The sequence below is a fragment of the Lontra canadensis genome, unplaced genomic scaffold (assembly GCF_010015895.1).
Source record: "Lontra canadensis isolate GAN:19392208 unplaced genomic scaffold, GSC_riverotter_1.0 scaffold94, whole genome shotgun sequence".
NCBI lineage: Eukaryota > Metazoa > Chordata > Mammalia > Carnivora > Mustelidae > Lontra > Lontra canadensis.
In genome coordinates this window covers 1946859-1964874 of record NW_022631088.1, presented here as the reverse complement: position 1 = coordinate 1964874, position 18016 = coordinate 1946859, and the positions used below count along the sequence as shown (strand labels likewise).

At 39.3% G+C, this 18016-nt stretch overlaps 1 protein-coding gene across 2 annotated transcripts in view; it reads right to left on the bottom strand.

Annotated features, from left to right (window-relative positions):
- Positions 1-18016, bottom strand: part of FANCI (FA complementation group I) — an 89761-nt gene that overhangs the window by 45059 nt on the left and 26686 nt on the right. For both annotated transcript variants that reach the window (XM_032836947.1, XM_032836946.1), the window contains exons 12-14: positions 16882-17018; positions 12711-12891; positions 10694-10781 (exon numbers count right to left, since the gene is read on the bottom strand). In XM_032836947.1, the coding sequence (XP_032692838.1) occupies positions 10694-10781; positions 12711-12891; positions 16882-17018 (406 nt within the window). The remainder of the gene's footprint in view (positions 1-10693; positions 10782-12710; positions 12892-16881; positions 17019-18016) is intronic.

Here is an 18016-nt window from a genome sequence, read left to right as displayed (position 1 = left end):
ATCCAGAGTTCAGAATGACGATTCTCAAGGTTCTAGCCGGGCTCGAAAAAGGCATGGAAGATATTAGAGAAACCCTCTCGGGAGATATAAAAGCCCTTTCTGGAGAAATAAAAGAACTAAAATCTAATCAAGTTGAAATAAAAAAAGCTATTAATGAGGTGCAATCAAAAATGGAGGCTCTCACTGCTAGGATAAATGAGGCAGAAGAAAGAATTAGCGATATAGAAGACCAAATGACAGAGAATAAAGAAGCTGAGCAAAAGAGGGACAAACAGCTACTGGACCACGAGGGCAGAATTCGAGAGATAAGTGACACCATAAGACGAAACAACATTAGAATAACTGGGATTCCAGAAGAAGAAGAAAGAGGGGAGCAGAAGGTATGGTATATTGTAGAGAATTATTGGAGAGAATTTCCCTAATATGGCAAAGGGAACAAGCATCAAAATCCAGGAGGTTCAGAGAACCCCCCTCAAAATCAATAAGAATAGGTCCACACCCCATCACCTAATAGTAAAATTTACAAGTCTTAGTGACAAAGAGAAAATCCTGAAAGCAGCCTGGGAAAAGAAGTCTGTAACATACAATGGTAAAAATATTAGATTGGCAGCAGACTTATCCACAGAGACCTGGCAGGCCAGAAAGAGCTGGCATGATATATTCAGAGTACTAAACGAGAAAAACATGCAGCCAAGAATACTATATCCAGCTAGGCTATCATTGAAAATAGAAGGAGAGATCAAAAGCTTCCAGGACAAACAAAAACTGAAAGAATTTGCAAACACCAAGCCAGCGCTACAGGAAATATTGAATAAGCAAAGAGAGAGCCCAAAAGTAGTAGATCAGAAAGGAACAGAAACAATATACAATAACAGTCACCTTACAGGCAATATAATGGCACTAAATTCATATCTCTCAATAGTTACCCTGAATGTTAATGGGTTAAATGCCCCAATCAAAAGACACAGGGTATCAGAATGGATAAAAAAACAAAACCCATCTATATGTTGCCTACAAGAAACTCATTTTAAACCCAAAGACACCTTCAGATTTAAAGTGAGGGGGTGGAAAAGAATTTACCATGCTAATGGACATCAGAAGAAAGCAGGAGTGGCAATCCTTATATCAGATCAATTAGATTTTAAGCCAAAGACTATAATAAGAGATGAGGAAGGACACTATATCATACTCAAAGGATCTGTCCAACAAGAAGATCTAACAATTTTAAATATCTATGCCCCTAACGTGGGAGCAGCCAACTATATAAACCAATTAATAACAAAATCAAAGAAACACATCGACAATAATAGTAGGGGACTTTAACACTCCCCTCACTGAAATGGACAGATCATCCAAGCAAAAGATCAACAAGGAAATAAAGGCCTTAAATGACACAATGGACCAGATGGATATCACAGATATATTCAGAACATTTCATCCCAAAGCAACAGAATACACATTCTTCTCTAGTGCACATGGAACATTCTCCAGAATAGATCACATCCTCGGTCCTAAATCAGGTCTCAACCGGTATCAAAAGATTGGGATCATTCCCTGCATATTTTCAGACCACAATGCTCTGAAGCTAGAACTCAATCACAAGAGGAAATTTGGAAAGAACCCAAATACATGGAGACTAAACAGCATCCTTCTAAAGAATGAATGGGTCAACCAGGAAATTAAAGAAGAATTGAAAAAAGTCATGGAAACAAATGATAATGAAAATACAGTGGTTCAAAATCTGTGGGACACAACAAAGGCAGTCCTGAGAGGAAAATATATAGTGGTACAAGCCTTTCTCAAGAAACAAGAAAAGTCTCAGGTACACAACCTAACCCTACACCTAAAGGAGCTGGAGAAAGAACAAGAAAGAAACCCTAAACCCAGCATGAGAAGAGAAATCATAAAGATCAGAGCAGAAATCAATGAAATAGAAACCAAAAAAACAATAGAACAAATCAACGAAACTAGGAGCTGGTTCTTTGAAAGAATTAAAAGATTGATAAACCCCTGGCCAGACTTATCAAAAAGAAAAGAGAGAGGACCCAAATAAATAAAATCATGAATGAAAGAGGAGAGATCACAATGAACACCAAAGAAATACAGACAATTAGAAGAACATATTATGAGCAACTCTATGCCAACAAATTTGACAATCTGGAAGAAATGGATGCATTCCTAGAGACATATAAACTACCACAACTGAACCAGGAAGAAATAGAAAGCCTGAACAGACCCATAACCAGTAAGGAGATTGAAACAGTCATCAAAAATCTCCAAACAAACAAAAGCCCAGGACCAGATGGCTTCCCGGGGGAATTCTACCAAACATTTAAAGAAGAACTAATTCCTATTCTCCTCAAACTGTTCCAAAAAATAGAAATGGAAGGAAAACTTCCAAACTCATTTTATGAGGCCAGCATCACCTTGATCCCAAAACCAGACAAGGATCCCATCAAAAAAGAGAACTACAAACCAATATCCTTGATGAACACAGATGCAAAAATTCTCACCAAAATACTAGCCAATAGGATTCAACAGTACATTAAAAGGATTATTCACCATGACCAAGTGGGATTTATTCCAGGGCTGCAAGGTTGGTTCAACATCTGCAAATCAATCAATGTGATACAACACATTAATAAAAGAAAGAATAAGAACCATATGATACTCTCAATAGATGCTGAAAAAGCATTTGACAAAGTACAGCATACCTTCCTGATCAAAACTCTTCAAAGTGTAGGGATAGAGGGCACATATATCAATATTATCAAAGCCATCTATGAAAAACCCACTGCAAATATCATTCTCAATGGAGAAAAACTGAAAGCTTTTCCGCTAAGGTCAGGAACACGGCAGGGAGGTCCGTTATCACCACTGCTATTCAACATAGTACTAGAAGTCCTAGCCTCAGCAATCAGACAACAAAAAGAAATTAAAGGCATCCAAATCGGCAAAGAAGAAGTCAAACTATCACTCTTCGCAGATGGTATGATACTATATGTGAAAAACCCAAAAGATTCCACTCCAAAACTGCTAGAACTTGTACAGGAATTCAGTAAAGTGTCAGGATATAAAATCAATGCACAGAAATCAGTCGCATTTCTCTACACCAACAACAAGACAGAAGAAAGAGAAATTAAGGAGTCCATCCCATTTACAATTGCACCCAAAACTATAAGATACCTAGGAATAAACCTAACCAAAGAGACTAAGAATCTATACACAGAAAACTATAAAGTACTCATGAAAGAAATTGAGGAAGACACAAAGAAATGGAAAAATGTTCCATGCTCCTGGATTGGAAGAATAAATATTGTGAAAATGTCTATGCTACCTAAAGCAATCTACACATTTAATGCAATTCCTATCAAAGTACCATCCATTTTTTTCAAGGAAATGGAACAAATAATCCTAAAATTTATATGGAACCAGAAAAGACCGCGAATAGCCAAAGGAATATTGAAAAAGAAAGCCAAAGTTGGTGGCATCACAATTCCAGACTTCAAGCTCTATTACAAAGCTGTCATCATCAAGACAGCACGGTACTGGCACAAAAACAGACACATAGATCAATGGAACAGAATAGAGAGCCCAGAAATAGACCCTCAACTCTATGGTCAACTAATCTTCGACAAAGCAGGAAAGAATGTCCAATGGAAAAAAGACAGCCTCTTCAATAAATGGTGTTGGGAAAATTGGATAGCCACATGCAGAAAAATGAAATTGGATCATTTCCTTACACCACACACGAAAATAGACTCAAAATGGATGAAGGACCTCAATGTGAGAAAGGAATCCATCAAAATCCTTGAGGAGAACACAGGCAGCAACCTCTTCGACCTCAGCCGCAGCAACATCTTCCTAGGAACATCACCAAAGGCAAGGGAAGCAAGGGCAAAAATGAACTATTGGGATTTTATAAAGATCACAAGCTTTTGCACAGCAAAGGAAACAGTTCACAAAACCAAAAGACAACTGACAGAATGGGAGAAGATATTTGCAAACGACATATCAGATAAAGGGCTAGTGTCCAGAATCTATAAAGAACTTAGCAAACTCAACACCCAAAGAACAAAGAATCCAATCAAGAAATGGGCAGAAGACATGAACAGATGTCATGAAAAAGTGCTCCATATCACTCGGCATCAGGGAAATACAAATTGAAACCACAATGAGATACCACCTCACACCAGTCAGAATGGCTAAAATTAACAAGTCAGGAAATGACAGATGCTGGCGAGGATGCGGAGAAAGGGGAACCCTCCTACACTGTTGGTAGGAATGCAAGCTGGTGCAACCACTCTGGAAAACAGCATGGAGGTTCCTCAAAATGTTGAAAATAGAACTACCCTATGACCCAGTAATTGCACTACTGGGTATTTACCCTAAAGATACAAACGTAGTGATCCGAAGGGGCACGTGCACCCGAATGTTTATAGCAGCAATGTCTACAATAGCCAAACTATGGAAAGAACCTAGATGTCCATCAACAGACGAATGGATAAAGAAGATGTGGTATATATACACAATGGAATACTATGCAGCCATCAAAAGAAATGAAATCTTGCCATTTGCGACAACATGGATGGAACTAGAGGGTATCATGCTTAGCGAAATAAGTCAATCGGAGAAAGACAACTATCATATGATCTCCCTGATATGAGGGAGAGGAGATGCAACATGGGGGATTAAGTGGGTAGGAGAAGAGTAAATGAAGCAAGATGGGATTGGGAGGGAGATAAACCATAAGTGACTCTTAATCTCACAAAACAAACTGAGGGTTGCTGGGGGGAGGGGGGTTGGGAGAGGGGGGTTGGGGTTATGGACATTGGGGAGGGTATGTGCTATCGTGAGTGCTGTGAAGTGTGTAAACCTGGGGATTCACAGACCTGTACCCTTGGGGAAAAAAATATATGTTTATAAAAAATAAAATTAAAAAAAAAAAAAAAATTCAAACACTTGGAATTTGACCAACCAGGAAATCAAAGAAGAAAATAAACAATTCATGGAAACCAATGAGAACGAAGACACATCGATCCAAAACCTATGGGATACAGCAGAGGCGGTCCTAAGGGGGAAATACATAGCCATCCAAGCCTCTCAAAAAAATACAAAAATCCTGAATACACAAACTATCCTTACACATTAAAGATTTGGAGAACCAACAAGTTAAACCTAACCCATGAACGGAGAAGGGAAATACTTAAGATTAGAGCAGAGATCAATGAATTAGAAACCAGAAATACAATAGAACACATTAATGAAACTAGAAGCTGGTTCTCTGAAAGAATTAATAAGATCGATAAACCAGTGGCCAGACTTTTTCAAAAGAAAGGACAAAGGACCCAAATTAATAAAATTATGAATGAAACGGGAGAGATCACGATTAACACCAAGGAAATAAATACAAATATTAGTAATTATTATCAACAGCTATATGACAATAAATTAAATAACCTGGAAGAAATGGGTGTATTCCTGGAAACCTATAAAATTCCAAGACTGAAACAGGAAGAAACGGACAACGTGAATAGACCAATAACCAATAAGAAGATTGAAGCAATGATCAAAAACCTCCCAAAAAACAAGAGGTCAGGGCCTGATGGATTCCCTGGGGAATTCTATCAAACATTTAAAGAAGAAACAATACCTATTCTCCTCCAGGTGTTTCAAAAAATAGAAACAGAAGGAAAACTTCCAGACTCTATGAGGCCAGCATTACCTTGATCTCCAAACCAGGCAAAGACCCTACCAAAAAGGAGAATTTCAGACCAATATCCCTAATGAATATGGACGCCAAGATTCTCAACAAGATCCTAGCTAATAGGATCCAAGAGTACCTTAAAAGGATTATCCACTACAACCCGGTGGGATTTATCCCTGGGATGCAAGGGTGGTTCAACATTTGCAAATCAATCAATGTGATTGAACACATAAATAAGAGAAGAAACAATAACCACATGGTCCCCTCAATTGATGCAGAAGAAACATCTGACAAAATACAGCATCCTTTCCTGATTAAAACTCTTCAGATTATAGGGCTAGAGGGAACATTCCCCAATTTCATAAAATCCATCTATGAAAAACCCACAGTGGATATCATTCTCAATGGGGAAAAAGCTGAGAGCCTTTCCCTTGATATCAGGAACACGACAAGGATGTCCACTCTCACCACTACTGTTCAACATAGTACTAGAAGTCCTAGCAACAGCAATCAGACAACAAAAAGAAATAAAAGGTATTAAAATTGGCAAAGAAGTCAAACTTCTTTGCATATGACAGGAAACTTTATGTGGAAAACGTAAAAGACTCCACCCCCGAACTACTAGAACTCACACAGCAATTCAGTAATGTGGCAGGATACAAAATGGATGCACAAAAATCAGTTGCTTTCTTATACACTAACTATATAACTGAAGAAAGAGAAATTAGAGAATCAATTCTATTTACAATAGCACCAAAAACTGTAAGATACTTTGGAATAAACCTAACAAAGGAGGTAAAGAATCTGTGCTCTACGAACTACAGAACACTCATGAAAGAAATTGAAGACGACACAGAAAGATGGAAAAACATTCCATGCTCATGGATCGGAAGAATAAACATTGTTAAAACGTCTATGCTGCCCCAAGCAATCTATACTTTCAATGCCATCCCAATCAAAATTCCACCAGCATTTTTCAAAGTGCTTGAACAAACAATCCTGAAGTTTGTATGGAACCGGAAATGCCAAGGAAATGTATGGAACCCTGAATTGCTAAGGAATCGTTGAGAAAGAAAAAAAAAAAAAAGCTGGGGGCATCACATTGCCTGATTTAAAGCTCTCTTACAAAGCTGTGATCACCAAGATAGCATAGTACTGGCACAAAAACAGACACACAGGCCAGTGGAACAGAGTAGAGAACCTAGAAATGGACCCTCAACTCTATGGTCAACTAATTTTCGACAAAGCAGGAAAGAATACCCAGTGGAGAAAAGAATCTCTTCAATAAACGGTGCTGGGAAAATGGGAAAGCCACGTGCAGAAGAATGAGACTGGACCACTCTCTTATACCACGCACAAAGACAGACTCGAAATGGTTGAAAGGCCTCCAGGTTAGACAAGAATCCATCAAAATCCTAGAGGAGAACACAGGCAGTAACCTTTCGACATTAGCCACAGCAACTTCTTTCAAGACGTGTCTCCAAAGGCAACGGAAACAAAACCGAAAATGAACTTTTGGGACTTCATCAAGATGAAAAGCTTCTGCACAGCAAAGGAAATAGTCAACAAAACAAAGAGGCAACCCAGATATTTGCAAATAACACTACAGACAGAGGGGTGATATCCAAGATCTATAAAGAACTTCTTAAACTCAACATCCAAAAAACAAATAGTCAAGTCAAAAAATGGGCAGAAGACATGAACAGACACTTCTCCAAAGAAGACATACAAATGGCTAACAGACACATGAAAAAATGTTCATCATCATTAGCCATCAGGGAGATTCAAATCTAAACCACACTGAGATATCACCTTACACCAGTTAGAACAGCGAAAATCGACAAGGCAACAAACAACAAATGTTAGAGAAGTTGTAGAGACAGGGGAACCCTCTTACACTGCTGGTGGGAATGCAAGCTGGTGCAGCCACTTTGGAAAACAGTGTGGAGATTCCTCAAAAAATTAAAAACAGGGGCGCCTGGGTGGCTCAGTGGGTTAAAGCCTCTGCCTTCGGCTCAGGTCATGATCCCAGGGTCCTGGGATCAAGCTTCGAATTGGGCTCTCTGCTCAGCAGGGATCCTGCTTCCCCCTCTCTCTCTGCCTGACTCTCTGCCTACTTGTGATCTCTGTCAAATAAATAAATAAAATCTTAAAAAAAAAAAAAACAAAAAAAAAAACAGAGCTACCCTATGTCCCTGCAAGTACACTACCGGGTATTTACCCCAAAGACAGAAATGTAGTGAAAAGAAGGGCCATATGCACCCCAGTGTTCATAGCAGCAACGTCCACAACAGCCAAAATGTGGAATGAGCCAAGATGCCCTTCAACAGACGAATGGATAAAGATGCGGTCCGTATATACAACGGAATATTACTCAGCCATCAGAAAGGATGAACACTCAACTTTTACATGAACATGGGTGGAACGGGAGGAGATTATGCTGAGTGAAATAAGTCAAGCAGAGAGAGTCAATTATCATATGGTTTCACTTATTTGTGCAACATAAGGAAGAACGTGGAGGACATGAGGAAGAAGGAAGGGAAAAATGAAGAGGGGGAAATCGGAGTGGGAGACTACCCAGGAGACACTATGGATTCTGGCAAACAGGGTTTTAGAAGGGAGGGCGACTAAGGGGATGCGTGAGCCTGGTGATGGGTATTAAGGAGGGCACGGACCGCATGGAGCACTGTTATATGCAAACAATGAGTCATGGAACACTACACCAAAAACGAATGATGTACTGTATGGTGACTAACATAACAATAAAAAACCCGCACATATCTGACAAAGGGCTTGTGCTTAGAATATATAAAGAACTTTTATAACTCAGTAATAAGGGGGTAAACAACTCAATTTTTAAAAATGGACAAAAGATTCGAACAGATATTTGAAAATCACAATGAGATACTATCAAGCACCTATCAGAATGACTAAAATTAAAAAGACTAACCAAACCAAGTATTGGTCACAATGTGGAATGATAGCAACATTGCTGGCAGAAGTGGAAAATGGTACAACCGCTTTGAAAACAGCCCGGCAGTTCCTTAAACTATTAAACACAGATCTCCCATATGATGTACCCATTCCACTACCAGGTATTTTCCCAAGAGAAATGAAAGCACATTTCCTCAAAAGACTTAAACATGAATGTTTATAGCAGCTTTATTCGTAATAGCTCCAAATCAGAAACAACCTACATAACCTGTCCACAAGTGAATGAATAAGTAAATTGAGCTTATATTCTCACCAGGTAGGACGACTAACAATAACAAGGGACCAGCTACTAATCCCTGCAACAGCCACGGAAAAATTTCACAAGAATTATGCTGAGTGATGGGGCCCCTGGGTGGCTCAATCGTTAAGTGTCTGCTTTCAGTTCAAGTCATGATCCCAGGGTCCTGGGATCGAGCCCTGCATCGGGCTCCCTGCACAGCGGAGAGCTGCTTTCCCTCTCCAACTCCCCCTGCTTGTGTTCCCTGTCTCAATATCTCTCTCTGTCATAAATAAATAAAATCTTAAAAAAAAAATTATGCTGAGTGAAAGAAGCCAGACAAAAAAAGGAGTGCATACAGTAGGATTCCATTTACATAAAACTTGAAAAATGGCATTTAATTTATAGACAGAAAGCAAACTGGACTGGAGACAGGAGGCGGGGAGGAAGAGTGGGATGGAGGAAAGAATTACAAAGAGGCACCAGGAAACATCTGTGGGTAATATGTGCATTTTCATTTTGTAGATGGCTTCACAGCTGTGCACATGTCAGAAGTCATCAAACTGTTAGACTTTAAACACTGTACTTCAGTTATTCTTCAGTAAAGCCATAAAGAAGGAAAAAAAGTAGAATCGAGTGTCAAGCATCAAGATTCTGCAAAGTCCAGTACTTATGGGCAGAAGAAGAGGAACCACTAAAGGAGGAAGAGAAGAGCCGATCACACGCAGGATACAAAGCAAACTGTTACCCGAGAACCTAAGAAGTCTCAGGGAAATCGTAAACGGTGTTGACTGATACAGAAATTAGGAAAGTCAGTAAGAAAAGACCAGTGGATTTGGCCTTAGAAGATATGTGTTAAAATACAAAGAGAGGAGTGAAGCCAGAACGTCAAGGGTTAAGGAAATGAGAGGTCAATGAGTTGCAGCATAAGGACAACACTCATCAGAAAAATACTAAAACAGAAGAGAGAAAGCTGATGCAAGACAGAAGTTTTACTCATTAGTTAGATGCTCCTTTCCTTCTCGACGACCACAGTGCAAATGGACTTATGTCTCACTGGCATCACAATCAAAGATACTGCATTATACTACTGCATCACTAAAAATTTTTTTTTCCAGGACCAGGACGCCTGGGTGGCTCAGTCAGTTAAGAGTCAGACTCTTGGGGAGCCTGGGTGACTCAGTGGGTTAAAGCCTCTGCCTTCAGCTCAGGTCATGATCCCAGGGTCCTGGGATCAAGCCCCCATCGGGCTCTCTGCTTAGTAGGGAGCCTGCTTCCCTTCCTCTCTCTCTCTGCCTGCCTCTCTGCCTACTTGTAATCTCTGTCAAATAAATAAAATCTTTTTTTTTTTTTAAATTTTTTTTTTTAAAGATTTTATTTATTTATTTATTTGAGAGAGAGATCACAAGTAGACAGAGAGGCAGGCAGAGAGAGAGAGAGAGAGAAGCAGGCTCCCTGCCAAGCAGAGAGCCCGATGCGGGACTCGATCCCAGGACCCTGAGATCATGACCTGAGCCGAAGGCAGCGGCTTAACCCACTGAGCCACCCAGGCGCCCTCAAATAAATAAAATCTTTAAAGAGTCTGACTCTTGATCTCAACTCAGGTCTCGATCTCAACGTCATGAGTTCAAGCCCCGCACTGGGCTCCATGCTGGGCATGGAGCCTATTTAAAAAAAAAAAAAAAAAAATCAATCTAGGACCAATATAGTAGGATATTTACAGGAAAATATTTCCTAGAACTTCCACACCTTTTTACCCATTCACAGTTCAATACCTAAGAAATGACTGATGGGAGAGGATGCTCTGGTAACAACCCTGTTGAGTACTTGCTCCAGAATTTCTTGTCTGATCATCTCATGGATCTGAAAAGGACAGAACAGTCAGTAAAATATTTCATTTTATGGGATATTTATGGTGACCTTCAGCTCATAATTGCATCAAATCATGTTAGGCAGAATGAGGAACAGTTTGGATATGGGTAAAACTCGACTGTTTATTTCAAAGACAAATATACTGTGAATCATCTGGAAAGACAGTCACTCAATTTTTTTTTCTTTTAAATTTTATTTTTTATAAACATATTTTTATTCCCAGGGGTCCAGGTCTGTGAATCGCCAGGTTTACACATTTCACAGCACTCACCGTAGCCCATACCCTCCCCAACGTCCATAACCCCATCAACCCTCAGTTTGTTTTGTGAGATTAAGAGTCACTTATGGTTTGTCTCCCTCCCAATCCCATCTTGTTTCATTTACTCTTCTCCTACCCCCTTCACCCCCATGTTGCATCTCCTCTCCCTCATATCAGGGAGATCACAGGATAGTTGTCTTTCTCTGACTGACTTATTTCGCTGAGCATGATACGCTCTAGTTCCATCCACGTCGTCGCACATGGCAAGATGTCATTTCTTTTCATGGCTGCGTAGTATTCCATTGGAGTCACTCAATTCTATCCTCATTCTGTGCTCAGAAGACTGACTGGCAGGGCCAACTACTAGGTTTGTTAGCCTACAAGAGGGCTCACGTGGAACAACTGCTATGTGTTAGGTTCAGCATCAAAAAGGAACAATTCTACTAAGGTATCCACTACATGCCCAAACCCTGATTTCGGACAGTATGCCATGTAGGACTCTCATCCTAAAATTTAAAAGCCCATGAAAATTTCTGGAAATCCAAAAAATCTTTTCCAAACCCTTCCTTGCTTTCTAGAAGCACAATAGTCCCCTAAAAAAAAAAAAGGCCTATTTTGAATTTTCATTAAAATTCTTAACTTGATTACAGTACAGATTAATTTCTTTCAGATCTCCGACTAACACTAGATTACTAGTAGTAAATTATATGCTTTATAGATGCCTCGACAGAGACATTTGTGTGAAACCAAAGAGAACCTCACTAGTTTAAAAAGAAAAAATTAATCTTAAAACAAAAAAATATTTAAATCTCTTACACTTTTAATCAGATTAAATCAGATTTATTTATTTAAATAAATCAGATGTATTTATTTATTCAAATACATCAGATTTATTTATTTATTTAAATAAATCAGATTATTTAAAAAGGTCATTTGCATCATCTAACAGACAACTCTCAAGGACTATTATACACATTCACTTCATAGTTCTGAATCGGAATAGATTTACATTCAAATTAGCCTCCAAGTAACATCTTCAGCAGACACGTTTGGCGTGTAGCTACGTTAATTTAATGTCAAGAAAATGACGTAGAGGAATCATTAGCAAAGTTGTTTAGCCTCAGACAAAACTAGCTCTTGTTTTAATTGAAAGTAAACGCATTTTTAAAAGCGGTTTCAGAAATTAAGATTGAGATGACGGTCGTTATATGGTAATAAATTTAAAAATATAAGAACTATTTTGGTTTCTTCAGAAACAATGAACCAATAAGCATAATTCTTCAAGTTTGATGTTCTACAGTGACCTAAAAGATTATTTTTTGTATAATAGCATCCAAAAGCACCCGCCAAAACAGAAAATGATCAAAAATGATTTACTACTAGAGGAAGAAGAGTAAATCATGAAATGCTAATTTATATTAAAATTTCTAATAAACAGAAAAAGGAGAAATTAAATGAAAACCTCATATAAATAAAGGATGAAAAAGTAAATATTCCATCAAGCTGGATCTGTCATGTTTCATTTACTATTCCAACCTCTGTTCCTGGAAACTGCTGCATACTCAAATTTCCTTGTCCTCCAAGCTTCCAAGCAAATGCCATGTCCTGTTTATAATACAATTTGACAGAATTAGGGAATGGTTCCCCAACTGGAGACTCACCTTAAAAGTTTCCAGCAGGATATTGGCACCCAGCTTACATGCATGCTGGTTTGGTATTTTTGAAAGACCTGAGCTCGTTTCAATAGATTTTCCATCAAGAATCTTCTTTGGCCCATATGAATCCATTAAAATGAAGCCAAGTTCTACCAGGCCCTGAGTAACGTGATCCCAACTATGAACACTGCAAAAAACCACAGAGCTTAGTTAAAAAGAACCTTACCTTTATGCTCATTGTCATGTTTACACATTTCCCAAATTTGACCTGGATCATCAATATTCTTTACATGAACCTTTTCATGTACCCTTATCTGTCAGAATTCTGAATTCCTATATTTCCACTGACAGAACACTGGCAAAATCCAGAAACTACAGAACATTCAAAATCATACAGATGAAACTGGAATATCTCAATGTACTGACCATCACACATTTCTATTCAAGATTGCAAGACTGGAAGCTAATTGTTGCTTCTTTTATTTTCCCGAAGACACTAACAACACTTATATTTTATACACACTTACAAGTTTGCCTCCCTCCCCAGAATGAGTTTCTTCCTGGTAGAGACCACCTTGTATCATATTTTTATCCGTACAGCCTCGCATAAGACTAACATTTAGAAGGTACACAGTAAATGTTCATAGCAGGAATATTTATATTCATATTTATGGTACGAAGCAATGCATGATCTGGCTTCAAAAGCATGAGCCAAACCTACAAATAACCTTTTGCACAGCAGTAGAATACTTGGTGATTTTATACCATTTAATGTTACCCACGGTAGAGGAAATGATATGCTTATAGTAACCTCTGTATCATTGTATCTACCTGCTAAATAGCAACAAATACTAATACAGCATTAAAGAACAAAGGAGACAGCTGTGAACAGATTCTCACAACATTTCAACAGATTTTAGTAATATTCACACTTTGGAGATCTGGGATCAAGATAATAGCCTAGCACATGCTCATTCTTCTCCCCACCCCCGAAAATCTCCTGTTAACTAGGGGAGTAAATAAAACCTGGAAGTTGAACTGGTTCCCAAGTGATTTTTTTCCTCGTACACTAATGTTCTGTACCTCCAAGTATCTGCAGGTAAACACAAAGTGTATCAACAGAACCGAGCACAGCAAAGCACAGAGGACTACAGTACAACTGTTCATGATGCCCCTGAGCCTGTTTTGTTTTGTTTGTTTTAAGATTTTATTTATTTGAGAGCAAGGGAGAGGGAGAGAGGGAGAGCACACAAGCCAGAGGAGAGGCGCATGGAGAAGCAGACTCCCTGCTCAGCAGGGAGCGTGAGCCGGGGCTCAGTCCCAGGACCCCTGGATTGTGACCCAAGCCAAAGGGAGATGCCACCCAAGCACCCAGCCTGTCTTCTTCCTTTTGGCTTAGGCTACATGCAAGCTGATATCTTTGAAGTATTCACTGTGTGGTTCTCCCTAATATTTGTGCATTTGGTTCTAGTCTCCAGAATCAGCTTCCATAGCCCCTTACTGTGCCCTTCCAGGTTACCACAACTTGTTTAAGGTGAAGTCCCATATTTACTGTAGCAGAACTTTTACGTTAAGAACATGTGGGAGGGGCACCCAGGTGGCCCAGTCAGTTAAGCTTCCAGCTCTTGGTTTTGGTTCGGGTAGTGATCTCAGCCCCTGAGTCAAGCTCCACACTCAGTGTGGGGTCTTCTTAACACTTTGTCTCTCAAAGCAAAATAGAACAACAACAAAAGACTTTCTCTCTCTTTCCCTTCACATGCTCTCTAAAATAAATAAATAAACCTAAAAAAAAAAATATATATATATGTGTGTGTGTGTGTGTGTGTGTGTGTGTGAAAGGAATATATCAAATGTCACTTTTTCTTATGGCTGAGTGGTATTTTAGTGTGTGTATATGTACCATATCTTCTTTATCCACTCATCTACTGATGGACACCTGGGTTGCTTTCATATCTTGGCTATGGAGAAACAGATAAAGGGGATTAAGAGGAAATTCCAGTTATAAAATAAGTAAGTCACAGAGATGGAAAGAACAGCACAGGGAATAATCTATAATAATAATAAAGTTGTATGGTAACAGATGGTGAATGCACTTATCATGGTGAGCACTGAACAAGGTACAGAATTGTCCAGTCAACATGCTGTACACCTGAAACTAAGAGAATACTGTATGCTGATTATACTTATAAAAACACATTGGATTTTTTTTTTAAGATTTTATTTATTTATTTGACAGACACAGATCACAAGTAGGCAAAGAGGCAGGCAGAGAGAGAGAGAGAGGAAGGGAAGCAGGTTCCCTGCTGAGCAGAGAGCCCGATGTGGGGCTCGATCCCAGGCTGGGATCATGACCCAAGCTGAAGACAGAGGCTTTAACCCGCTGAGCCTCCCAGGCACCCCAAAACACATTGGATATTAACTAGACCTACTGTGGTGATCATTTTAAGATACAAACACTGAATCATTACATCGTACACCTAAAACTAATATAATGCTATATGTCAGTTATATCTCAATTAAAAAAAAACCTTAGTGCTCTGGTTACAATGTCAAATATGTCTGCTCAGCCCTATCTTCCCCACAGTTACTGTCATTTTTAGAGTGTTAATTTTAAGAAACAGAAGGTTCTTCAGGAATATACTGTGTTACAGCAAAAATGGGAAAAATCAACTCTACATACTAACAGGCAAGTCTAACTAAATACAATAAAATACCATTAAAATGTGGTATGTGGGGTCCAAAAATTTAATCACATACAACATAAAATTATTTAGAGGTTAACTGACTAGGGAAAGCACGTGTAACTAACCAGGTGAGGATTTCAGGGAGTCTAGTAATATTCTCCAAATCCCTCCCCACTGAGGTTTGATCCTACCTGGTGTTAACAGCCCATCCTACCCTAATTATAGACAGAGACAGAACTCCAGGTCCTGTGGCTGACTGGAACTTCCAGAAGGACAGCTTTCCAGGAATTTCCTGGGTAGCTAACATGCCTGTATCTTTAGCCCAAACTGAAGAGACTGGGTTGGGAATATACAGGAGATACAACTATAAACCTCAGGAAAAAGAATAACCAGATACAGAGAAGATAAGGGAGCTTTAAAGCCTATCAATGGGTAAATCACTCAGAAAGAAAGGATTCTAGTCTGAAATTTGCCTTGTGTGTCAACCTCATGTAAACTCAATCTAAATCAGAATTCCAGGACATGGAATGAGATTTACCTCAAATTATGGCTTAAATTATAAAACTTTAAAACATTTAATCCACAAAGCAAACATGACACAGTAAAGACGGTTACTACAACTAATGTGTATCTTGAATTAAAATAAAGACCAGGGACACCTGGGTGGCTCAGTCCGTTGGGCCGCTGCCTTCCGCTCAGGTCATAATCCCAGGGTCCTGGGATCGAGTCCCGCATCAGGCTCCTTGCTCAGCAGGGAGACTGCTTCTCTCTCTGCCTCTGCCTGCCACTCTGCCTGCTTGTGCTCTCTCTCTCTCTGACAAATAAACAAACAAATAAAATCTTAAAAAAAAAAAAAAGTAGAAAAATAAAATAAAGACCAGTGTGGTTACCAATCTTTTCAATCTGGTTTAAAATGGGTTTATGTAGGGGTGCCTGGGTGGCTCAGTCAGTTGAGCATCTGCCTTCAGCTCCGGTCATGATCTCAGGGTCCTGGGATTGAGTCCGGCATTGGGCTCCCCACTCGGCATGGAATCTGCTCCACCCCTTTTAAGCCCTCTCTCAAATAAATAAATAAAATCTTCAATAAATAAATAAAATAAAATGGATTGGTATAAAACTGCTAATTCAATTTTATCCATCAGTCCTAAACTTCAACAGTTAAAGTAAATAAAACTTTTAATGTTTTTTTACTCACCTAAAAAGCCAATGAAGACTAAAGCCAAGAAAGAGGTAAAATATCATGACACAATCAAAGGCACCACTTTAGTTTATATTCTTACTATCAAGGTGGCCAAGAAATCAAGCTTAGGATTTAAGGATCTTTTGATACGGGAAAACCTCGCTAGAACAATTTCAAGGGATTAAACATTGATATGTGAAGTCAACAGCCACAGCCCTCAATTTTCTCTGATAAACCCCAAGTATGGCATTACACTGCATTTTCCAACACTAAATACCTTACGAACCTGCTGGGGTTTGGTTCATGAACTCACCTATTCTTCACGACTTCCAAGATCATGGTTGAAACACAGGACCTATGAGGGACTAGATTCTGAAGAAATTTTGAGCTTTGGAGAAGCTGATGATCCTTAAAGCTTTTTACAACTAAAGCTTTTAAAAGGTCAAATACCTAATATAATGAAAGAAACGGGAAAATGAGGCAAAAAATGACAGCCCATGCAACAGGATCTTAACTCTATTAACTGTTCCTACTTGCTACCATACACTTGCTTTCCTAAGATAGCTATTTTACTAGATGAGTATGATACAAAAATTATGACCTTCAGTGGGCACTTCAAAGAGTTGAAGACAGGCACTCCTTAAGAGAGAAAAAGGGCTGGGGCACCTAGGTGGCTCAGTTGGTCAAGTGTCCAACTCTTGATTTAGGCTCAGGTCATGATCTCAGGGTTGTGAGACCGAGCCCCACATCAGGCTTCACACTGGGCACAGGGTCTGCTTAAGATTCTCTTGCTCTGTGGCACCTGGTTGGCTCAGTCAGTTAAATGTCTGCCTTTGGCTCTAGAGTGCTAGACTGAAGCCCTTTGTCCTGCTCCCTGCTCAGTGGGGAGCCTGCTTCTCCCACTTGCCCCTCTCCCTGCTTGTGCTTTTTCTCACTCTTGCTCTCAAATAAATAAAATCTTAAAAAAAAAAAAAAAGATTCACTCACTCTCCCTACCCTTCACTCTCTCCCTCTCTCTCTAAAAAAAAAAATAGAGAGCTAAAGGAAAAGGGGTAAAATCCATATTAATATTACCCACAATCAGGGAACACATATGAGAAAAAAGGGTATAGGAGTTTATATTTCTATCCTTGCAACTACATCGCTCTCATTAATTTCAACTCAATCAGGGATGATTTCTTAAAAAACTGCAACATAATAAACTGTCGGTGAATTCCCAGCTAAACTTCCCATTTTCCACCTGACGGTGTAGTATGTTTCCACTCTTCTTCCCACTCACTACCTGGCTTACCACACCATAGGGAGGTAAAGAGCTTTGGAGAAGCTGACGATCCTTTAAAGCTTTTTACAACCAAGTACCTGAACAAGTCTCCGGGCAGCCCCCAGAAAACAGCGCGGGCCTACATGCCTCACCGAGGGATTCCCCACTAGCAGAACCAGCTAAGAAA